Source organism: Bidens hawaiensis, unplaced genomic scaffold (genome assembly GCF_021521415.1).
Source record: "Bidens hawaiensis isolate Kalapana, Puna unplaced genomic scaffold, B.hawaiensis_p1.1 tig00017761_1, whole genome shotgun sequence".
Classification (NCBI taxonomy): Eukaryota; Viridiplantae; Streptophyta; class Magnoliopsida; order Asterales; family Asteraceae; genus Bidens; species Bidens hawaiensis.
This window is the reverse complement of record NW_027492679.1, coordinates 106,336-130,936: the sequence shown is the minus strand read 5'-3', so window position 1 is coordinate 130,936 and position 24,601 is coordinate 106,336. Positions and strand designations below refer to the sequence as shown.

General features: G+C 35.2%; 1 protein-coding gene and 1 pseudogene across 2 annotated transcripts; both read left to right on the top strand.

The window, feature by feature from the left end:
* The first annotated feature begins 1,041 nt into the window (after nt 1-1,041).
* Nucleotides 1,042-10,344, top strand: LOC143554570 (kinesin-like protein KIN-7D, mitochondrial; annotated as a pseudogene). The gene is made up of 25 exons (XR_013139045.1): nt 1,042-1,517; nt 1,628-1,725; nt 1,828-1,917; nt 2,032-2,084; nt 3,346-3,412; nt 3,731-3,786; nt 3,974-4,033; nt 4,311-4,388; nt 4,603-4,670; nt 4,808-4,864; nt 4,949-5,054; nt 5,290-5,395; nt 5,486-5,592; nt 5,694-5,825; nt 5,949-6,089; nt 6,268-6,408; nt 6,741-6,878; nt 6,997-7,116; nt 7,197-7,247; nt 7,334-7,381; nt 7,659-7,802; nt 8,192-8,914; nt 9,658-9,787; nt 9,893-10,008; nt 10,120-10,344. The product of XR_013139045.1 is annotated as a kinesin-like protein KIN-7D, mitochondrial (transcript).
* Nucleotides 10,345-16,169: 5,825 nt separating this feature from the next.
* LOC143554569 (V-type proton ATPase subunit a3-like) lies at nt 16,170-21,427 on the top strand. Its single transcript, XM_077044291.1, has 18 exons — nt 16,170-16,434; nt 16,865-16,909; nt 17,136-17,258; nt 17,349-17,456; nt 17,530-17,640; nt 17,734-17,907; nt 17,996-18,133; nt 18,224-18,331; nt 18,456-18,563; nt 18,694-18,842; nt 18,976-19,129; nt 19,215-19,375; nt 19,456-19,662; nt 19,742-19,925; nt 20,012-20,095; nt 20,204-20,397; nt 20,833-20,892; nt 21,013-21,427. The coding sequence occupies exons 1-18, from the start codon at nt 16,285-16,287 to the stop codon at nt 21,215-21,217; spliced, it is 2,463 nt and encodes an 820-aa protein (XP_076900406.1). The 5' UTR covers nt 16,170-16,284; the 3' UTR covers nt 21,218-21,427.
* Nucleotides 21,428-24,601: the final 3,174 nt, after the last annotated feature.

Below are 24,601 nucleotides of genomic sequence, written 5' to 3'. Positions count from 1 at the left end.
TTAACACTATGGGTATTAAACCCATGACCTCCCTTTTATACCCATACCACCTTACCACCCCACCAAAGTGGGAATGGCACCATCTTCTTAAGAAGCATAATGATGCTTGAGTTTTTAAATATTTCATTTTTGCCATTATCTTAAGAAGCACCATCTTCTTACAAAAAAACAAAATAAGTTTTACATAATCACGCTATATTTACACCACCTGATTTGATTTTGTATTATAAAACAACCTTACACAAAACATTCAAATAGTTATTTGTTGAAAAAAAAGTTATTTGAAAATTATTGGTCCGAACAGTCGTTCAAACATCCCGAATAACCATGCTAACTATTGAGGCCATACTTTGAAACTTATTGGTTAGAGTAGTTGTTTGACCAATATTCGGCGACCATTCACACTAGGGGTGAAGTATACTTAGTGCCCGGGGTGTACCCGCCCCCTTGTTTTTTGCGCATCAGTATAAATTTATCTTTTCGCGCAAACATTTTTATACGTAGTGTAAATTTAGCTGTTTTCAATCGAAAATTTGAGCCTGACCCCTCGTTTGTGAATTTTTAAAATACATTTTAAGTCCGTTCCCCTGATATTTTAGTCCAAGCTTCGCCAATGATTCACCCCATAGACAATCAATCATACTTAAAAAAACATATTTTGGTTAAAATGTCCGTCTGACTTCTATGAACACGACCTAATCTGGTGTGTGATTAGATAAAATAAAAAGAAAGAATTAAATTAATAATAATAATAATAATGACATTAGATTCCCTGTTAAATGAAATAAAATAAAATAAAGACAACAAATACTTGAATTGAATATGTTGATTTACCTCCCTCCCACCCAGTTACTATAGGCATAGCATCTCATCTCTCGCTACCATTTCCAGATCGTGTTTTGTCGTAAACCAGAAGAAACACACACACACACACACACACTATACGTACAATACACATTTATACACCACTACCACTACCACTACTTTCTCTCTCTACATCTACAACAAGTGAAATTTCAAATTTAAACTTTCTCTTTCTCTCTCTACAACAACACCTTTCAATTCAATCACTCACCGACTGCAGCTGCAAGCAATGTCCGATTCAATCTCTAAACATGTGGAGCTCTGACAACAACAAACCCTAACTCCTTCCTTCTGTCAGATTATTATTATTCAATCCAATCCAGTGAGTTGAATCGGTCAATGGCAGCAGCTTCTTCCTCACGAGGCGGACCAATCACCTCACCCTTCTCCTCCTCTTCCTCATCGTCATCCTTCAAGCAGACCACCGCACTTCAATCGTCCGCATCCACGGCTTACGCTTCTAGATCTGATACTCTACCTTTTACTAATTCCGATTCCATGTACTCCAGAGCCCCTGCTGCTGGTGGTTACGGTTATCAGTCTTCTGCTGATGACTTGTTGATTGATGAGCCGATTGAGATTGATGATGTGCCCAGACAAGGAGGAGCAGCCGGTGATAGCATTTCCGTCACCATTCGCTTTCGGCCTATGAAGTAATAATCACAATTAGTTGTAGTTGTAGATCTTAATTCGATTTGTGTGAATTTGTACTGTATTAACACAATGTGGTATTGATCTGCTGTGTTTGTGGTGTTTATTGTAGTGAGAGGGAGTATCAGAGGGGGGATGAGGTTGCGTGGTATGCGGATGGGGATAAACTTGTACTGAACGAGTATAATCCGGCCACTTCGTATGCGTTTGGTACTAATTTAGTAACTTTGGATTTTTTATATATTAATAAGTTATACTAAATGCGGCATTAAGTTTATTTAAGTTATTGTTATTTGTTTGTTTGTGTTGTAGATAAAGTTTTTGGATCATATGCGGAAACTCAGGAAGTGTATGAAGTCGCTGCGGGGCCTGTTATAAGAGCGGCTATGGAAGGCATAAATGGTAGGGGAAAACTTGATCAGTTTTGAAATTTAATGTATTTATTTCCGGATGTGTTATACGCTGTCCACATTTAAAAGAGTAGTTGTTGGAGCTAACGTAAAACTGCTAATGCAGGAACCGTATTTGCATATGGTGTTACGAGTAGTGGGAAGACGCATACCACGCATGTAAGTACATTATTTATTTCCATGCCATTGATGAATTGTTATGAATTTTGAGGTTGCTTATTAGCTCAAGTTAGAATATCATATGCAAGGCCATTGTTAGAAGCATTTGAATACTGCACATTAATGGCTGCTCTATACCTTCACGATAACTTGAAAGAAGTAGAACTTGATAGAAGCTTATGGTCTTAAACTTCTAGTAGATGATCATTTACTTCTCATTGGTATTGTTTGTCAAGACGTGTTGTTGATGCAATGTTGCTGCAAGAATTACTATGCCTGTAAAACGTCCCTGTACAAATTAGGCTATCATGATTTCATTGAAACATGGAGTTGTGTTTTTCTTGCTTGTTTAGTTGCATGATGTTGAGATTGATGATGTGTGGCTACATGACAAAAGGATAGGATTATGAATCAAGATACATGTGTGAAGGTTGGGATGAAACATATTGAGAAGTTAAGGCAACACCGTTAGAGGTGGTTTGTTACACTCTAAAATCGAACAATAATGTATTGGTTAGAAGGGGATATTTGGATCAAGATAAGATTGTTATGAGAGGTAGTGGTTAACCTAAATATTGACACGGGGAAAGTAAACCATGCACTTCCGACACTTCTGCAATAGGGCAGAAAACATCACATTGTGTCAGTGTTGATAATGCTGGAGTATTTAAGAGAATGATTATAAACATTTTCATTAGAATGATAGCAAATTTTGTAGGATTATTTTGAGCTACAACTCCAGTGCTGAAAGAATAAGTAAATCTGAACCTAGAATCCTAGATATAATTATCTTAAAGATGACATTGTGTACTCTAGGGTTTCAGATTGGATAGGTATAAAAATCATTTCTTGTAGTGTATTCAGATTTGTGATTTCAGTTTGACAACAAGCACAAAAATGTGTTTGACAAGGTTGTGTATTCTTCTAAGTTCTAAGAGTTAAAAGAGTAATATGTACTATTCATACAAACTAATAAATTGTGTATTGTCAAGGCGTGTTTTCTTTTTAGGCTGTGGAGGCATCAAAATCAAGTTAAAATTATTGATTTCTTTAGCAAGTTTTTGTAAACTAAAATTGAGCTTTATTAGATGCAAACATTTGCCAATACTGTTTTCTACCTTATTTTACTTGTAAATGTAAAATGAAAAAAAGAAAGCAATAGCTATTATAATTTACATTATCTTGTTGATCTACTTATTGTTAATGTCATGTATATTGTCTCACTTGTCCATAACTCTATTCTTCTCAATTGTCTTCACAGGGTGATCATAATTCTCCAGGAATAATACCCTTGGCGATAAAGGATGTTTTTTAGCATCATTCAGGATGTAAGTTTCTTAGGAACTTCTTTTTAAATGTTTACTCGTGTCATTTTGCAAGCCTTTGGCAAATTCTCATATGTATGTTGTTTTCTTCATACATACATACATTACATATATGTATGTATGAAGAAAACAACATACATATGAGAATTTGCCAAAGGCTTGCAAATGACACGAGTAAACATTTAAAAAGAAGTTATTACATATATGTATGTATGTATGCAGATGACAAACATGCATACATGCAGTTTTTGGCACATTTGCTCTGTTATATATCCTTGTTTATAATTTTTTGACAATGACCACCTTGTGTTTTCATTGCAGACGCCGGGAAGGGAGTTCTTACTGCGTGTGTGTCATATATCGAGATATATAATGAGGTAAGCTGCCATTTGGGGATTGTTAGATTGTCACTACCACTAATATCATAATAATTTGTCAACAGTCCTTGGCTTTATATACTAGTAGTGCTCATGTCACTTAATAAGCTTGCTTATTTGTATTTGACATGCCTATCCAATCTTCTTTAAATCTGATTCACCATTCTGCTTATGCTTCTTGTCTCAGGTGATTAATGATCTACTTGATCCAACAGGACAAAATTTGCGTGTTCGAGAAGATGCACAGGTTTCTGCACTAGCTTGCTTTGCATATTTCTGTCTTAATTCATTCAGTCTGCTAGTAATTCTTCCCATACATTTCAACCTTTTGTTTCTTAAAATCCATAATAATTTACCAATCCACATAGAGCAGTTAAATATAACAATAATCATTTTGTGTTGTTTGCTTAGTATGATAGTTCAGTTAGCTCTTCAGATTTGATTTGTTATGGTATTATTTAATCTTGTTATATGGAGATTATTATATACGATTGTGACATGATTGTGCTTTGTATCCATTATAGGGTACATATGTTGAAGGCATAAAGGAAGAGGTGGTTTTATCTCCCGGCATGCCCTTTCTTTCATTGCTGCTGGTGAAGGTACTACTGAATCTATGCGTGTGCATGCGTGTTTCTTACAGCACCTAAGGTTTATGTGGGTTGGGTTGTTAAAAAAGTTAAGCTAACCCATTACCCGATAAACTTTATGTTCCTTCGGTTACAAGTTTTAAAAGACGAGTGATGTGTTACGGGCAGGAACCATTTGCTTTAATGCTCTCATCTATACCATTTTAACTCTTTTTGCTATTTGCAGAGCATCGGCACATTGGTTCAAATAACTTCAACCTTCTTAGCAGCCGTAGTCACACAATATTTACCCTGGTATGTGATTCACACAAAGTTTCTCTCTTTATGAGCTTAAGTTTGTCGGTGGTTAAACATAGTCAATTGCTTTTGCTGTTGACTTCAATCCGTTATATTGATGTAATGAGTTTCTTAAGCTATATTTGAACTTTCAGATGATTGAAAGTAGCTCCCATGGTGACGAATACGATGGAGTCATATTTTCTCAACTTGTATGCACGACTTCTTTTACATTTTTCTAGTAAGCTAGTTAAATTTTGTAGCTTTTTATTAAATAATTGTTTGTTGTGTTTTAGAATTTAATTGACCCTTGCGGGATCTGAGAGCTCAAAAACTGAAACCACTGGACTGAGGAGGAAGGAAGGCTCTTACATAAACAAAAGTCTTTTAACCCTTGGAACTGTAAGTTGTTATGAATTTTCTCAACATTACTGCTCTGTTACGTGTTAAATTTAATGAGATTTGGTTGTACATTGAGCTTGCTTTGGCTGTACATAGATATAGTTAGTCTTTTTCTATATAAATAACTAGTGTGCATTTATTTTTCGTGTCTTATATTTGGATGTTTTAGGATTAATAAGTAGAAAATATTATCTTGAACTAATTTATAAGCATTTTGTAAATACCGTGCTTACAGGTTATTGGAAAGCTTAGTGAGGGAAGGGGCATCTCATATTCCTTACAGAGATTCCAAGCTTACTCGTATTCTGCAGTCTTCATTGAGTGGCCATGGGCATGTTTCCGTAAGCATTAAAAACTTATTCTTTTAGTTTTTTTGATAATCATTTATATTTCTTTCAGTGTTCCAAATCTAACTTTTGTTCTCTTTACAGCTTATTTGCACCATAACTCCTGCATCTAGTAGCATGGAGGAGACCACAATACATTAAAATTTGCTAATAGGGCAAAGCGCATTGAAATATACGCCTCTCAGAATAAGGTTTGTTATCACATCAATGTTTAATATGTTTTATATCATAGTGAGAAACAAACATTTTAATCCCACTGTTCTATGTTCTTGAAACCTCCTCCATCTTGCAGATCATTGATGAAAAATCTTTGATTAAGAAGTACCAAAGAGAGATATCAGCTCTTAAACTTGAGCTTGATCAGTTGCGTAGGGGGATGCTTGTAGGTGTGAATCCAGAAGAGATATTGACCTTAAAACAAAAGGTGCATTTTGCGTGTTAATCTCTATCACAATTCACACACGCTTTGAGCTGTGTTTCTAGTATTACATTTATAAGTTTATGAGTTTTACTCTTTAGTTTGATCATGCTATTTCTGTATTAATAGTTGGAAGAAGGACAAGTGAAGATGCAATCACGCTTAGAGGAAGAGGAAGAAGCCAAGGCTGCTCTTATGAGCAGAATTCAGAGGCTAACAAAGCTAATTCTTGTTTCTTCAAAAGATACGATTCCTGCTAATGATGATGAAGTAGGTTAATCTTTCTCAATTTATTTTTACATGTAATACATTATCTTACAACCACATTTAACCCTCAGCATTTACATTCATGTCTTTCTGCTAATGATTTTGTTTATTGTACTTGGTTTATTGCATTTTGATTCATGGAACTGAGCCTAATGATCCTTCTTGATGGCATTTGTTTCAGAATGATTCTCTGCTCTTGCAAAGTGAAATTCAAAATGACTTAATGTCGGGCAATTTATCAGCTGCTGGCAGCACTGTCACGGATTCTACTCACGCGGGTGAAGTCATTAATAGTGCTGGCAGTGGTGTAAAGCGTATCACAGTATGTTTAATGCTCTATACAGTCTGATGGTTTTATATAAATTTTGGCACTAGGACTTGTATCCCAAATCTCAGTAGGGCACTTCAAATATTTGATAGTTATAAGTATGATTTAATGCAACACAATAGAAGTTTTCAATTATTTATAGTAGTGTCTTCAATCTGCGAGTTACACATGTTACTGGCTGATAATTACGTGTGAGGAAGTCATAGTCTTATCATAACACGCTTATCCACCAGTTTTTTTTTGCAAGTTTACAACATTTTGTTTTTGTTTTTCCAACTAACATAAAGTATAAATCTTAACTCTTGATCATATTTTTTTGACCATAGGGTGGACTCTCAATAGATGAGATGGACCTTCTAGTGGAGAGAGTGAAGATGCTTGCAGGAGAGATTGCATTCAGTACTAGTACCTTGAAGCGTTTAGTAGAGCAGTCTGCAAATGACACCGAGAGCTCGAAAACCCAAGTAAAGTTTTGTTCATTTCTCTCACACATACCTGACACAAAACTTGAATTTGTGTCCGCTGTCATGCAAGTTAATTATCAAAAAGCATACTTTGATATAAACTTATGTTGACACACAGATAGAAAACCTGGAACTTGAAATAGAAGAAAAAAGAAAGCAAATGAGGGCCTTGGAGAAACAGATTGTTGAAAGCAATGAAGCTTCAATATCTAATACATCGCTGTCTGATATGCAGCAGGTACACCTTTTTCATGTTAGTTTCCTTTCTGTAATTTATGCAACCTCTACACTACTGACTACTTTTGCTCTCTAAAACAGACAATGATGAATCTAATGACACAATGTGATGAAAAGGCTTTTGAGCTGGAGGTTAGTATGCTTTTTCAGATAATAGCAATGATTAACATAATACTTTTCTTAACTTAATTGAACTAATTATAAGTTCATGATTTCAGCTCAAGACAGCAGACAATCGCATCCTCCAGGAAGAATTGCAAAACAAGGTATTTAGATTGATAATGCAAAGGCGTGTAGTTGTTAAAGTTTAAATCACATCTATCTCTTTTATCATATTTGGTCAAAGGCATAATTAACCTCACATTTGTATTTCATATAACACGTGTACTACATTGCCTTTTGTTAATGCTACATTGTACACTTTGATGCTTGACACAATTACCATAAAAGTATTATGCCATCACATATAGCAATCTATGCAGCCTATATAGTGTGCTCAATTTTGCATTTTGCCCATCTAAACACTTGATTTTTTAATAACAGTGTGCAGGAAACAAAGAACTCCATGAGACAATCATGCTGCTTGAACAACGGCTAGCTATGGCTAATGAGAAGCCAAAGGTATCTCCAGAAACTCATGGATCCAAAGAGTACATTGATGGGCTGAGGACTAAAATTAAGATTCAGGTGATTGCTACAACCTAGTTGTGCTGGTTTATTGGTTTGCTTACTTATAATAGTATTCTGTCAGATGATTTGGTACATCACTTTCTACACCTTTAAATATAACGATTTAGACATTTACCAATGACCTTATATTTTATCACTTGTAAGACTTTAAAAATAAAAATTCATTATTACAGTTTGGCAACTTTTGACCTCTTTAACCCGTTCGACCTGTTCCTTGTTTTAAAATTTCAATTCGACCCTTTCCCCATAATCGGTTTAACTAGTCAAGTTTTATGCTTTACATATCTTTTTAACCTATTACCCTTTTAGTAGTTTCAACCATGATTTCTAATTTTAAAATTAAAAGGTGGTATTGTTTTGTTGACTTCTTTTTCTCTCTAAATCAGGAGGTAGAGAATGAAAAACTGAAGCTAGAACACGTTCACATTCTAGAGGAGAACAGTGGATTATATGTACAGAATCAAAAACTATCAGAAGAAGCGTCTTACGCAAAGGAATTAGCATCAGCTGCTGCTGTAGAACTAAAAAATCTAGCAGGCGAAGTCACCAAACTTTCACTAGAAAACGCAAAACTCGAGAAAGAATTAGTAGCCGCTTGTGAATTAGCCAATTCTAAATCTGCAAACGGTGGTAACTGCAAATACGACCCTATAAAACCGGGTCGAAAAGGCCGTTCTTCTAGTCGAGTCAAAGACTCCTATGATGAGTTTGACTCATGGAACCTTGACACTGAAGATTTAAGAATGGAGTTGCAGGCACGGAGGCAACGAGAGGCAAAACTGGAGGCTGCCTTGTCTGAGAAGGAACTGATAGAAGAGGAATATAGGAAGAAAGTTGAGGAGTCAAAGAAGAAGGAAGCGGCTTTGGAGAATGATTTGGCAAACATGTGGGTTCTTGTTGCTCAGTTGAAGAAAGATGCAAAGGGTGTTGTGACTGTTCCTGAATTGAGCAGTAATGAAAGTCAGACTGAGAGATCTGAAAATGTCAATTATATGAAAGTGGAAAATGGTGATCGGAATAGTTCGGTTGTTAAAGAGAACCGTGTCTTGAATGTTTCACAAACTACTCAGAACGTGACTAAGGAAGAGCCCCTTGTTGCACGTTTGAAGGTACGCACATACATACATACATTGTTTTAAATGACTGATACAATTTCTGGTACGGGTGGCACTATTATGGATGTTCATGGCATGGTTTTGCTGGTTTAACAGTTTGAACCAACTTTTTTCTATAATTATTAGCTTGTATTAAAAATTTTAAAATGATAAATATGGTTCATTATTTATAATACATGCACATAACTACAAATAATAAAAAGAAAAAGAAATATATAAATACATAGGTCAAATGGCCAGTTCGGTTTACACAGCCGGCTAATTTTTATACCGAGCTGAACCGTTAAAGTGCCAAATTGTAGAAACTGGACCGTTTGGAACTTGGATATCAACCGACCAAATCAGCTGACTTGCTTCGGTTTGGACGGTTCCGGTTGGTTTCAACGTTTTTAATCACCTTCAGGCAAACTGGACCGTTTTTAAACGTTTCAGTTTAGGTTCGCTCGAAGGCCAAAACATCTTTTCGCCTAAAATTTTTGGTATATTTTCCAACAATTCGTGAATCAAGTATGATTATAGAAGCAAGAAGTTATATCATCCATATACTAATCTTATTGTTTGAATAAAATGATTTTGGAGGTTTTATGCACAAAATGTATACTTTAGTCAACTTTGAAACCATTTGACCAGTTCCCTCGTAGTATTTTAGTTACAAATGGTAGGAACCGTCCTGCTTGTAAATAAATGGTTAAAAATGTCACCTTCTTCAGCTCATAATTACAATTTATGATGCTCAGGCTCGAATGCAAGAGATGAAGGAAAAGGAGGCTAATTATGTCGGGAATGGAGATGCAAATTCTCATGTATGTAAAGTATGCTTTGAGTCACCAACTGCCGCCATGCTTCTTCCGTGTCGCCATTTTAGTTGTAAGTTTTTTTTTAAACTCAACTTTTCAAAAGCTTTTTACTTTTTATTATACTTAACCATGATTGATGGCATTCAACTTTTTTAATACCTTCAATCGTTTGCAGTGTGTAAATCTTGTTCAATTGCATGTTCCGAATGTCCAATTTGCCGAACCAAGATCACAGATCGAGTTTTTGCCTTCACTTCTTGATATTGGTTTTTTATCTCCCTCAAAATGAAGGTACGCCAATTTTTCTTTTTTATATCTTTTTATAAGGTTTTCAAAATTATATATTTAATTTCTATTATCATTATAGAACATTTGCTAACATTCGGTTTCATGTGTCTGCAGGAGTTGTTTTTTAATGAACGATGATTCATGTTTGGGTAACCCTGTGGTGGGTGTAATTTATTGAATTTTCAATCTTTGCCTGTATGTAAACGAAACATTGTTAAAAAAGGTATAATCTTCATCTGTGTATTTTTTGTTTCCAAACTCGTGACTAAAACATGCAATAGAAATATGTTTAAACCGAGACGCTTGATCTGTTTCTTACTTTCATATATTCACAAACCTGGGAAAACGAGCGGGACGTTTTTGGGTGACGGTGGGTCCGTGGGTCGGGGGGCCAAAACGGAATTTTGAAACCGGTCCTTCTAGAAAAGGATAAAGGAGAAGGTATTGTAAAAGATTCACCCAAGTTATATATGTTTAAAGAAAAGTAATATTATTTTTTGTGGTAATGTTCGTGGTAGTTGGTAGTGACTGTTACTGACATTTGGCTTGTTTTGTTCCAATTTGCTACGTTTCATAGGAGTTGTATAATTCAAGTTATCGGAACTAGAGGTGCACAAATCGGGTTCAAATGGAAAACCCGAACCGGTTCCAAACCGGTTTTTTTACACCGGGTTGTAAAATGGCACCGGTTCCAATCAAGAACCGGTTCGGTTCCCGACCCGAACCGATGCCTAGATATGCGAACTTTTAGGAACCGGGTAGGGTATGAACCGGAACCGGTTTTTACGTAAAAACCGGTTCCACCGGTTTTTTTTGAAATTTAAAAATTAGAGCCGTTAGGAACCGGTTCCAACGGCTATATAGCCGTTTTTGACCGTTGGAACCGGTTTTTTAACTATAAATAGGTTATTTTCTTACTATGAATAGCAAAGTTTGTTTGTTTACTTGTTAAACCACTTCCAAAACTATAAAACACACTCCAAACCACAATTAACCTTAAACCGACAACAAATGGCAACCAATGATGACGTTGTTATGGTGATCGAAACAACAAGATGCCCCGATGTTTGGGTTCATTACGATTTGTGTCTCATGACCGACTCACATGAGTTGGCACGTTGTAAATATTGCTCGAAGTTTCTTAAAGCAGGGTCCAACTCGACATTACGAAAACATACGAATAAGTATTGTCGAGAGAAAAGAAGATTGGAAGCTAAAAAAACGGAAGTGGGAGAGTCGTCCGGCTCTACAACCCAAAAATAAGTATTCCCGGATTAAAACGACGGACTTTGTTTTTTATGTTTTAGTTGTTATGTTTAGTATCGTTTATGTTTTAATAATGTTTGTAATAGTTAGTTTTTAAATAAATAAAATGTTCGTCGTTATTAAAAAAGTAACAAAAATTAATCATGAGTAACAAAAGTAATTATAATAAAACAAATCAAAACTAAATATTAGTTGAACAAGTTACAAATAATTTTACCAAAACAAATAATTACAACTCTTCTTCGTCTTCATTCTCGTCTTCACCCTCGTCTTCGTTATCGGAAGAAACCCCGTCCTCCGCCTCCTCATCATGAATATGACGCTCTATTGGTATTTCGTCTTCAAAGTTCGCCTTGTGTTGTACACGATCCACCGCATCCAAATGGTCCTTTAGGCAAATGCAAACCTCTAGAGACTCGGGAGTTAGTTTTGTTCTTCGCATAGATAACACCCTCCCACTAAGAGAAAAAACCGATTCGGAAGCAACCGTTGAGGCTTGTACGGCAAGCAAATCACGAGCCATGGCGGATAGAATGGGAAATTCGTTTTGTTTACCTTTCCACCAAGCCAACAAATCAATATTGCGAATTTCGTCGACCGTTGCGCCCTCAACATAGTTTGCTCCACTATATCGACCAAGTTCGCTACTTGGTGTGTTTCCTCTTTGCCTCTTAGATGCCGATTCACGAATCCCATTCATCAAGTTTATAAGTGGGTCATTGCACGGCCTACCAGTTGTTGTTTTTTTCACAAAAGACGATCTCGTGCTTGGACCATACATTTGAAAATAATGTTATAAAGGTCTTGAAGGTTTTTGTTGAACTTGTCCTTCGCTTCCGTCGACAACTTCGGGTCAATCTCGTGCATACCTAAGTTGTCGAATATTTCCTCAATCGTTGTTTCAACCCCATTAACATTCCAATAGGGGTTTAATGCGGCGGCACAAGTAAAGACCGGCGGTATGATTTCAAAATATTTTATGAACTTTTCTTTCATCACCGCAACAATATTTTCGAAGAGTTTGTTCTTTTCCGCAAAGCTTTTAAAAACACAAGACATATAGTACAATTCTTGCAAAACCTAACAACTAGTAGGGTAATAGACTCCCGGTAATTTTGTTGTTGACTTTTTGAACACATCAAGATACTCCAACAAATAACCGACTTGGACCCAAACACTTTCCGGAAACATATCGGCCTCGCGTTCTTCAACAAGATTGTTATGAAAAGCTTGTAAAGTTTGGCGTTGGGCAAAAGCACACTTTAACATATGACAAGTTGAGTTCCAACGGGTTGGAACGTCCCAATTCGGCCCCAAATACTTTCTTTCAACCGACTTGCAATAGTTCTTATATTCAAGATGTCTTCTTTTACCACTTTTGAAGACATCTTGTAACATAAGTCTAAAGTATTTAAATCATCACAAATGTGTTCATTGTCAAGACCTATTTGAACAACCAAGTTGATGATATGTGCAACACATCGGACATGAAAAAAATCCCCGAAACAAGGTGGTGAATATTTAATGATAAATTTTTCAGCCGCCTTAGTATTGTTTGAAGCGTTGTCAAACGAAATCGAAAATATTTTATTTCTCAAGTTGTAAGTCGTTATAACTTCATCAAGTAATTCAAACAATTTTTCGGCGGTATGTGGGAACGGGAAGTTTTCAAAAGCGATGGTGCGTTTCATCAATTGCCATGTCACCGGATCAACCCAATGAGCGGTGACACATATGTATGATTCGGGCAACCCGTGTGGTGCCGACCAAACATCGGTAGTTAAACTAACCATGGCTTCTAAAGAATGAAAAGACTCGATTAACTCTTTTTTAGCACACTCCCACAACCTGATACAATGACGTCTTAAGGTAGTACGACTTACATGTGTGTATCTCGGTTGTAGAGTTTCGCGAATCAACGACGTCAACTCCGGGTCATCAAAGTGGTTAAACGGCAAACCTCGTTGAATAACGAACTTTGCCATTCTATCTTGAACTTGAGTCGTGTTGTAACGAAATAGTGTACCATCTTTACCCTAGTCAATTTGATCGGTCGCGCCAATCCCTTTCAACGCCTTGCAATATGGCTTCTCGATGTGCTTTCTCAAAGTAGAGTTGGAATCGTGCTTTAATATTGAACCACATAGTTTGCAACGAGCCTTTTGATAACCTTCGTCATCCACAATCAAATCCCAATTCTTCCATATGTCTTGGTTGCGGTTATGGTTGACTACCGTAACAACCCTTGGGTCCTCCGTAACAGGAACGGGGGCAACAAAAACACTCTTCTTAGCCTTGTTGTTAGTTTTTTTGATGGGTGCCATAATAATATTTAGTTGGATGGTCGGGTAAAGGAACGGGTTTGCTAAAGGAGTAGTATTTTAGTTTGTTTTTGAGTTTGGTGGTGAAACAAGTAATGGAAACAAGTTATATATAGGTTTGGGCATCAAAAACCGGTTCCAACGTCTATATTACCTTTGGAACCGGTTCCAACGGATCTATTGTCTCAAAAACCGGTTCCAACGGCTATATTACCGTTGGAACCGGTTCCAACGGCTAATTGGTGTCTAAAAAACCGGTTCCAACGGCTATATTACCGTTGGAACCGGTTCCAACGGCTAATTGGTGTCTAAAAAACCCGTCGGAACTGGTTTTTCCGGGTACGAACCGAACCGGTTCCAATTAAGAACCGGGTAGGAACCGGGTTGGAACTGGTACTGACATACAAATAGGAGAACCGGGTACGATTTTCGGGTACAAAAATACCCAAACCGGGTATTGTTCCAACCGGGTTGGAACTGGAACCGGTTCCGGTTCGGTTCCACCAGTTAGGTTCCGGAACCGGTTTTTTTGTGCACGTCTAATCGGAACGAGCAAATAAATTTACTCAATTTAACTTGATTTTTGAAAAAAAGAAAAAGAACATAAACTTATATAAGAATAAAAATAATAAAACTGAAACATCTTTTCTTTAAAAATTTGAATAGTAAAAGATTATTAGAGATTTACAAAGCCAGTTTTGGGCCCAATCGGATCGGGTTAATTCAAAGCTGGTCAGAACCAGTTTGAGTTTGGCTGTAAAGGATATGTTTGGACCTACTCGGTTCTAACGAATGAGTTCTCAATCGCAAATGGATCAGATCATATCAAGGTTGAACTGGTTTCTTCCAAACTGGTATCTGGTTTGAATAGGTTTCAGTTCAGACACTGATTAAGTATGAGATAAATGAGATGGTCATTGTTTCTCCCTTCTCTTAAAATTCCAACCAAAAAAGTAAATAATAATAATACTGCAAAAAGTTTGAATGTTTGTTTATGCATATAATGTAGGTGATCCACATGTTACATGTGTATGTAAACAACGTAAAATTACTACACTTGTGAATAAGCTAATTTGATTTTATTATTATTATTATTATTATTATTATTATTATTATTATGTGTGTGTATAAGCAACTCATTTCTATGTAATGAACACAGCTTCTTAAAAAAATACGAATCAAATTATTTAGATTTATTTACATTACTTACATATTTATTTAGTGTTCTATAATCATGGACTTCTGAAGTATGAGTAATAATTAGGTTTATATAGTAGTAAACATGTTTTTGGTTGGGACAATATTCCAAAAATCCATTGCATATATGCCAGCCAACCATTGGATATTTGGATTTGACATGATAACTTTTATAGTTCAAATGAAGTACGTGAATAATAACATTGAAGATAACAATGTAATCAAAGCCACTCACATGTGAATGATTTAAATATGTCACATCAATATTGTTTATTTATTTATTATTTTTTTTCGAACGGTAACTTTCACTGTTAAGCTAGCACTGCGCGATCAAGTTGCGCCCCACCACCCCACTCAGGCCAGCTATGTTGACATGATTAGGATCCACGTTGGCATCCAAGTTTGGCTTGGTATTTCCGGTAAAACCTAGTTTGCTTACCCCGCCCGAAGAAACGATATGTTTTAATGCTCTGGAAAAATCCGGTTGGAATCAGGATTCGACCCCGGAACACCTTGGTCATCTATCATGTTTCTGGCCATCGGGGCAAACCTCTCTGGTTGATATTGTTTTTTTGTTAATAATAAATAGTTTAAAAGAGACGTCAAGTAAATAATAATAAAAATATTTCAACAGCCATATTTTATATCTAAATTAAAATACAAAGTAAAAGATAATACCCTGGATGAGAAAAAGATAGTCGCGACTCGTGAATTCGTGATGGGTTGAAAACAACTATATTAGATAAACAACTATATTAGATAAACCTAAAAAGAGAAAAATTAAATAATGAATGGATTCTATATGAAAATGAGTTTCACTTGTTTTAATTTTATTTTGTACTTATCTTTCTTTCTTGCTTTGCTAGTTTTTTTTAATATAATTTAACTTTTCAAAAAATATTTATTTGTGTACTAATTTTAAAACTTGTTAAGAATTTAATTAATTATTAGTACAACCAAAATTTAATAGTTGTATTAAACTTGATAACTATAAATTTATAAGATAAAAGATCTAACACAATCCTTTTACATACATTAGATACAAGACAACCTATATTCATGAAATTAATCAATAAAATCACATCACGTCACATTATCTGTCCAGTTATCATCAGATCGTTCAAACAAACAAATTTTGATCGTCAATCAATCAATTTTTTTATTTATTCTTAACAAAAAACATATTTGAGCATAACTAGATTTTAACCTTAAACATAACTTGTATTTAACTTAAACGTCATTTACGTACCTAATATACATAGACGATAAATAATTATTGTACATTAACATTTTCCGGTCAATAAATGAAAATAAAATATTAGCTTAGCTGTAGCCGTAAATAACAAAACCCTGAATAAAAGCAATAAAAAACAAAATAATCAATCTGAAGAACGTGGCTGGTGATAAATAGATAATATTGGGAGATCGTGTTGTGTGCTGGCCAGATATTACTGAGTGAGTGGTGCAATAATAATAATAATAATAATAATCAGAGATGACGGAGTATGGTGGTGGTGGCTGTTGTCCTCCGATGGATCTGTTCCGGTCAGAGCCTATGCAGTTGGTTCAAGTCATCATTCCCATCGAATCCGCTCGGTTGACCGCCTCTTACCTTGGAGACATCGGTCTTATTCAATTCAAAGACGTCAGTAAACACTTCAATTCATTTCTATTTCCACTTAATTGCTTAATTAATTACTCAGATCATCCATGCTTGCTATATGATGTAATTTTAGTGTTTTCTTCAGATCTTATTTCTAGGGTTTTACTGATTTTGGTAGTTCATACTTTGTTTTAGGTTATAAGCAATTGATTTGAACTACTTACTTGAATTCACAAACTTAGTTATGGGATATTATACACTTGATTAAAACATAATATGTTTATTCCACTTGCAAAATAAAGAAGAAGAGCTTTTTATGGTGTTCTATTACCTTTTTAGTGCATTTCTAGTGGATCCTGGTTTATTTTTAAACATTATTAGCCTTATTGTTGCTGTTTTTTCTCTGTTAATAGCTTATTATGTGATTTGGTTTCTAGTGAAGATCTAATATTGATTTTATGCATCTTTACAGCTGAACGCAGAGAAAAGCCCTTTCCAGAGGACATATGCCGGTCAGGTGGGCTTTTTTTTTTCTTTTTATAATTTTTGTAAGGTTTGTACTTACCCTCCAAGTCTCAAACTAGAGGTGATCTACTTCAACATCAACTAGAGACTTAGTAGAAGATTAGTTATATTTCTCAGTTATCATAACATAAAAATTTAGATCATACAATTTTGTACCTCCATTACTTCTTGAGACTTTTTTAAGCGGGATTGTGATTTAAGTTGCTTCTATTGTGAAGATTAAAAGATGCGCAGAGTTGGCACGAAAGTTGCGTTTCTTCAAAGATCAAATGTCAAAGGCAGATATCATATCATCAGCAAAATCTGAGGCCAAAGCTGAACTTAATCTGGATGAACTGGAGGCATGTACACATTTTTATACGTATACAATATGCATTAATTTGAACCATGTTTTTGAAACTAATCCTTTCTTGTTCGTTGTAGTATTTTAGGTAAAGCTTGGAGATCTTGAAGCCGAGCTTACTGAAGTCAACACAAATAATGAAAAGTTGCAGCGTGGCTATAATGAACTTGTAGAATATAAGCTTGTTCTGCAAAAGGTATATCAAGTGCTATAAATAAGTTTGGCTGTTATTTCTTTGTATATATTTTCAAATTTAAACTGTTCTATAGGCTGGTGAGTTTTTTAAAGAGGCTCAAAGCAGGGCTACAGCTCAACAAACAGAAGCTTCATCACAACAGGCTGCTGAACAATCTTTGGAAACTCCTCTATTGAAGGATCAGGTACATTGCTATGTAGTTAATCTTTCATTTTCACAATTCAGTGTAGATTTTAGAAGGTTCTAAAGTCATTGATTCTGTTTGATGTTTGTGTAGGAGTCAACAGCTGATCAAGGGAAACAAGTGAAATTAGGGTTTTTAACTGGCCTTGTGCCCAAAGGAAGGTCCATGGCTTTTGAAAGAATATTATTCCGTGCTACAAGGGGAAATGTGTTTCTGAGGCAATCTTCTGTGGATGAAGCTGTTATTGATCCTAATTCAGGAGAAAAGGTCAACTACATATATTGTTTACTAAAGGAAATATTTCAGTTAAATGTGAATTTTGTATGCTTATTAAAATACAACTACTGTTGTACAGGTTGAGAAGAATGTTTTTGTGGTTTTCTTTTCTGGAGAAAGAGCAAAGAGCAAAATTCTCAAGATATGTGAAGCGTTTGGAGCAAACCGTTACCCTTATGCTGAAGATTTGGGCAAACAAGCCCAGATGATAATTGAGGTGCTCAACATCCTTCTTTAGTTTTTGATCATCACATATATTTACCAGGCCTTGATAAAGACACTGATTATGTAAACTGTCACTCTCCAGGTATCTGGAAGGCTATCTGAGCTGAAAACAACAATTGATGCTGGACTTTTGCACCGTGCAAGTTTGTTAGAAACCATTGGGAAACAATACGAACAGTGGAGTGAGCTGGTACATCTCTTAAGTCTACCTGTTACAATTTTCACGCAGATACACATATGCGTGTTTATATATAGATAGGTATAGATGAATCTGTTTTTATATAGATCACTGAACCTCATGTTTCCCTTTCAAGGTCCGGAAGGAAAAATCAATCTATCACACGCTGAACATGCTTAGCATTGATGTGACAAAGAAATGTCTTGTGGCTGAAGGCTGGAGTCCCGTATTTGCCACCCAACAGGTGTTATGTTCATGCTCTTCCTCATATGCATCTTATTTAGGGTTAATGTTTTGATGATATTAAATTTCAAATTGCAGCATGGATTAATTATATCTAACTCTACCGTAACTTAATAAACCTTGTTTTGCAGATTCAAGATGCACTGCAGCTGGCGACAGTTGACTCAAAGTCTCAAGTTGGTGCCATTTTCCAAGTTTTGCACACAAAAGAGTTGCCTCCAACCTATTTCAGGACAAATAAGTTCACTGAGTCATTTCAAACAATTGTTGATGCATACGGGTAAGCATTATTCTGTACTTCATTCCGTGCGTGATTTATGATATACAATTGTGATTCTAGTCTATGTGAATGTTACATATGTTTTTCATTCCATACCAATAAGCATCTATATTACTTTGTACTCTTCTTGCAGTGTTGCTAAGTACCAAGAAGCAAATCCTGGAGTGTTTACTGTTGTCACGTTCCCGTTCCTGTTTGCGGTTATGTTTGGTGATTGGGGACATGGCATATGCATCCTACTGGCAACTTTGTTTTTAATATTCAGGGAGAAGAAATACTCAAGTCAGGTAATTAATGTGACCAGTTTAATTAATGTGATCATTTTTTTAGCAAGTGGAGACTGATAGTATCTATGCATTTTCATGAATACAGAAGCTTGGAGACATAATGGAAATGACTTTTGGTGGTCGATATGTTATATTATTGATGGCCCTCTTTTCCATCTACACTGGTTTCATATATAACGAGTTTTTCTCGGTTCCTTTTGCTTTATTCAGTCCTTCAGCATACGCCTGTCGTGATGCTGCATGCAGGTAGTTTATCTCCTCCCTCCGCCTCTTTGCCACGCACGCACATGGGTTCTGTATCTTTATAACTTTATGCTTTTGTGCAGTGAGGCTACCACCATAGGCTTGATAAAGGTGCGTGATACATATCCATTTGGTGTGGATCCCGCTTGGCATGGGAGTCGAAGTGAATTGCCGTTTCTCAACTCGTTAAAGATGAAAATGTCGATTCTTATCGGGGTAGCACAAATGAACCTTGGAATAATACTCAGCTTTTTTAATGCTATCTACTTTAAGAATCCCGTTAATGTCTGGTAAGTTTGGTGAAATCTGAGATTTGTTATTAACTTTGCTGATAATATTTTCTATTTTTGCAAATTTTGCAAATTCCAGGTTTCAGTTTATTCCCCAGATGATCTTTTTGAATGGCCTATTTGGATATCTTTCCCTCCTTATTATTGTAAAGTGGGTCACTGGTTCACAAGCTGATTTATATCATGTAATGATATACATGTTTCTTAGCCCAACTGATGATCTTGGTGAAAACCAGCTTTTTGCAAACCAGAAGACGGTTCAGGTTTGATTCTTCTAGCAACAATAATTTTCATCTTGGATAAAAAAATGTTATATAATAAACATGACACGATTCATTTCGTTTACCAGCTTGTGCTGCTACTGTTAGCTCTAATTGCTGTTCCATGGATGCTGCTACCTAAGCCTTTCATTCTAAAGGCACAACATAACAGGGTATGGTATTTTTTCCACCATGCAAACACACAGTTATATTTTTTAAGATTGTATTATCATAATATCGTGTTGTTTTTAATTTGTGCATTGTTTTTTATGGCCTTTTAGACACATCAAGGTCAGTCTTACATGCCCCTTGAAGAGACAGAAGAATCTTTACAGGCGGAGGCAGGTCATGATTCACATGATCATGAAGAATTTGAGTTCAGTGAAGTATTTGTTCATCAACTTATTCATACAATAGAGTTTGTACTTGGGGCAGTGTCGAATACCGCTTCATACCTTCGTTTATGGGCACTCAGGTATATATTATTGTTACAACTCTCATCTTTCTCTTGAAACAAGATATTATAGTTTGCATCTTTAAACACGTAATATTAAATTATTAATAATGTTGGGTAAAGTTTCATCTTTATTTCTTGCTTATTCAGAAAGTTGGGTGTTCGTCCACCGTCATATCAAATTGTTAGAAATTCAGCAGATTCAATGTTATCGGAGCCTAAATATTAGGAATTATAAACTTTATTTTCTTAGTTTGGATGTTAGGTGTTGAGCATCAATATTATAATGGCACAGGAAAATCTTAAATGTACAAATTGGCCATCAAGCATGGTTTGACCAGAAGTTGACTTTGATTTAATATGACCAGCTATTGACTTTGAATTAATATGACTGGCAATTGACTTTGACTCCGGTATCACTGTAATATCCTGACTGATAATGCACTTCTCTTTCAGCTTGGCGCATTCAGAGTTGTCAACTGTGTTCTACGAGAAGGTTCTTCTTCTTGCTTGGGGGTAAGTTTCTTAAAAAATAATCAAAATTTTTTATATTTCTCTTTAAAAATATAATTATTAAAACCAAACTGTGAAAACACATTTTCATTCATTGTTGGAACTTGTGTTGAATGTGAACAGGTACAATAATGTAATTATTCTTGCTATTGGCGTAATCGTTTTCATCTTTGCAACGGTTGGAGTGTTGCTAGTGATGGAAACCTTAAGTGCATTTTTACATGCGTTAAGGCTCCACTGGGTGGAGTTCCAAAACAAGTTTTATGAAGGAGACGGGTACAAATTCGCACCCTTCTCGTTTGCATTACTCAGCGATGAAGACGAATGAGCCAATCAGCAGTCATGCTGGTTCTGCATATTTGCATTTGTGATTTTATTTTTTTTGCCCATTCAGTTTGGATAATATTTAAGTTGGAAAGGACTTCATAATTATTGAGCATTGGTTCCATCAATAAAAAAGCATCCTAGTGAAAGCATGCATGTGCCATTTGTGCTATAACAATTTGTATTCATGGGTTTTCGGTAATAATGATTTGTTTATTTATGTAAATTTTTTTATCACCAATATTATCACTTTTGCTCAATAGAAACACATGGCTTGTTTATTGTACGTCCATAATTTTTTCTTACTAAAAACACTTTAACTCATGAAATCCTGCTAGCATTCGCAAGCAAAGCGCTCGAAATTTACCCGAACGATACTTGGGAACATGAAACATTCAGGACGATTATTCATGTATGTGGTTAATTATAAGTTCTATTGCTGGTGTGTGGTTAATTATAAGTTCTTTTGCTGGTTTGGTATGAGTATATCATATAGTATTTGATAACACCTACTTGATTAGCTTTATTTCTTAACACGAAAATTCCACCTTTTCTTGCATTTCAAGAATTGAGCTCATAACTTCGCATGTATCAATGAGGTAGACGTTCACCACTAGACCAATAGATCATGTGCACCTGCTTGATTAGCTAAAACCTGTTTCATACCCGTGTACCTGTCTCAAAACTGAAGATGCTAATATATTATATTATATCATCTTAAAACATATTATAATGAATGCTATTGGCGGTGGTAAGATCCGCCAAATGCTCGGCAGGTGAATATGACCCTTTAAATGATTTGTAGAAACAAGTCCCGGCATTGTATTGTTTAGTCACTTTGAGCTTTCAAGTCAAGATTTTTGGACTTTTCCTTTTACTTCAGTTATAAATTAAACACTAGGGACTAAATTTGTTATTCTTTCTGGGTTTGTAGTGGAAAAAAACTACAAAACATAAGACAAAGAGAAGTTGATGGGTTAGTAGCGTAAGATTAAAATGTTGTGGGTTTAAGTCTTACAAATTGATCATTAGATGGATTTTAGAGTAGATTTTAGAAGGTGTGTATTATCCGTTTAAAAAATATAGAGTAAAATGTCATTTTCGCCCTTGAGGTTTGGCAAATAATGCGAATTTAGTCCAAAAAGTTTATTTTTTGCATATGGACCCTTCATGTTTCCCAGTTCTTGCCAATTACATCCAAATCACTAACTCCGTTAAATTTAATCGTTAAGTCAGGGGTAGACATGTCTTTTCACTATTTCTTTATTATAATACTTATTTCAGTGAACTGTGGTTTTCGTCCTTGTGGTTTGTTCAAACATGCGTTTTTAGTCCAATAGTTTCAAGTTTGCAATTTTTGTCGTTTAAGTTTCATTTCAGTTGCAATTAAACCCGAATTTATTAACCTTGTTAAGTCTTGTCGTTAACCCATTTGTGTGCCCTCATATGACGATCAATTTTGTCGTTTTTCTCCCCAAATAAACCTTAGTCCTAATTCGCAACTACCCTCACGTGAGGGGCTGGGTGTACTTAGGAAAAAAGAAAAAAAAAAGAAGGAACAAAACTGCCCCTCACGTGAAGGGCACACTGATGGGTTAACAACCAAACTTAATGAGATTAGGGAATTCGAGTTTAATTGTAAGTGAAATGAAACCATAGGGAAGAAAATTATAAACTTGAAACTATTGGACTAAAACCGCATATCTGGATAAACCACAAGAACGAAAACCACAATTCACTGATATAGGTATTATAATAAAGAATAGTGAAAAGACATGTCTACCCCTGACTTAACGATTAAATTTAACGGAGTTAGTGATTTGGATGTAATTGGCAAGAACTGGGAAACGTGGAGGGTCCATATGCAAAAAAATAAACTTTTTGGACTAAATTCGCATTATTTGTCAAACCACGTGGATGAAAATGGCACTTTACTCAAAAATATATGAAGAGAAAAAATAGTTTTATTTCGGCTTCCTCACCAAAAGTAAGTTTTTTTTTCTGTATTTAAATTTACAATATCTTTTTAAATTTAAAGTTTGTCATGTATAATTGTGTAGTCTCTCTAAAGTAATAAAAACACCTTCAATCTGCTCAATATGTTTTAATCATCAATCTACAACTTTTATTATTATTATTATTATTATTATTATTATTATTATTATTATTATTATTTGACAAGTTTTATAAGCGTGCTTTTACAACTTCAAAGATCATAAAAGCTTCAAACATAAACATAAGAACATCAATGCCAAAGATCAGTCCAGCCTCCATGTCACTCTAATTCTACCTCCCCCCCCCCCCCCTCAAAAGGAAAAAAAAACCGCTCCTGACTACTTCCATAGTTCCATTCTTATAAATCATTAGCCATCTGTTTCCACGACTGCATGCTTCTCTTTTCTCACCCACTCTAATCCATATATGTCTCTCTCCTTCCACATCGACGTTCGTTGAGCTACAAACCTCCGATTAAAGATGGTCTTAGAATAAATTTTTGTTTTTTATTTTTCAGGTGGTTTTTATCCTACAACGAGATTAACACTTAAATGTCTCTACAATTATTTTAAGTTTAACAAAAACTATTATTTTTAGTACGGCTCATAAATACATTGACTTGGATGTATGGGTCATTCCACTATATTAGTCATAAATTTTCCTTAATTAGGTGGGGTTGCCATGTTTCTTGTCCTTGGATGATTGAACTTAAGTCTGAACCTTGCATGTAGCTTCTTTTTCTGACTTGGGTTCTAACTTTTTTGGGTTGACTTTACGACTTCAGGGATGGACCACGTCTAGACATATATTAAGGCAAATTCTACACACACCATCTACGCCTATTAACTAACTTTAATTACACACCATTCAATATACGTTACGTATGCTTAGTATACAACCCGTATACTGAAATCTTGGATTTGACTTTTTCAGATATCATGCGCTTTGTATGTAATATTATACGGTTCAGATAGCTTATATAAACAAAAATATGAATCATCTGAAATGTGTCGAGTCGTATGAAAAAGTATTATGTAAAATTAATAAATGTCTCGTATAGAAAGGATACACTTCATATAATATAACACGTGAATCGTCTAAATTGTATACTAGTCGTACTCCCGCTTTTGTGTAAAGTAGATAAACGAGTCGTATATGACATTCTATGGGGCGTTAGAGAACGTGTGAGCGTTATACGAATCACCTGCTATTTTATACATTTGTATGCCTAATTTACAACTATAAAACTAGAATTAGCTTTAGAAAAAATACACATAATCTTCCTATAATAAAATCTACCTTCATATATAACTTCTCGCTTTCATTTCTATTTGTTATCGGACGCATAATTTTAATATATTTATTTTTTATAATATCTATAATATATGGTTTT

Bases quoted from the DNA above. Each gene is read 5' to 3' on its own strand.
- LOC143554569 (XM_077044291.1), top strand. From the start codon at position 16,285: ATGACGGAGTATGGTGGTGGTGGCTGTTGTCCTCCGATGGATCTGTTC. The intron at 18,843-18,975 runs GTAAGCATTATT...CTCTTCTTGCAG, and splicing joins ACAATTGTTGATGCATACGG to TGTTGCTAAGTACCAAGAAG. The intron at 20,398-20,832 runs GTATATATTATT...CTTCTCTTTCAG, and splicing joins CTTCGTTTATGGGCACTCAG to CTTGGCGCATTCAGAGTTGT.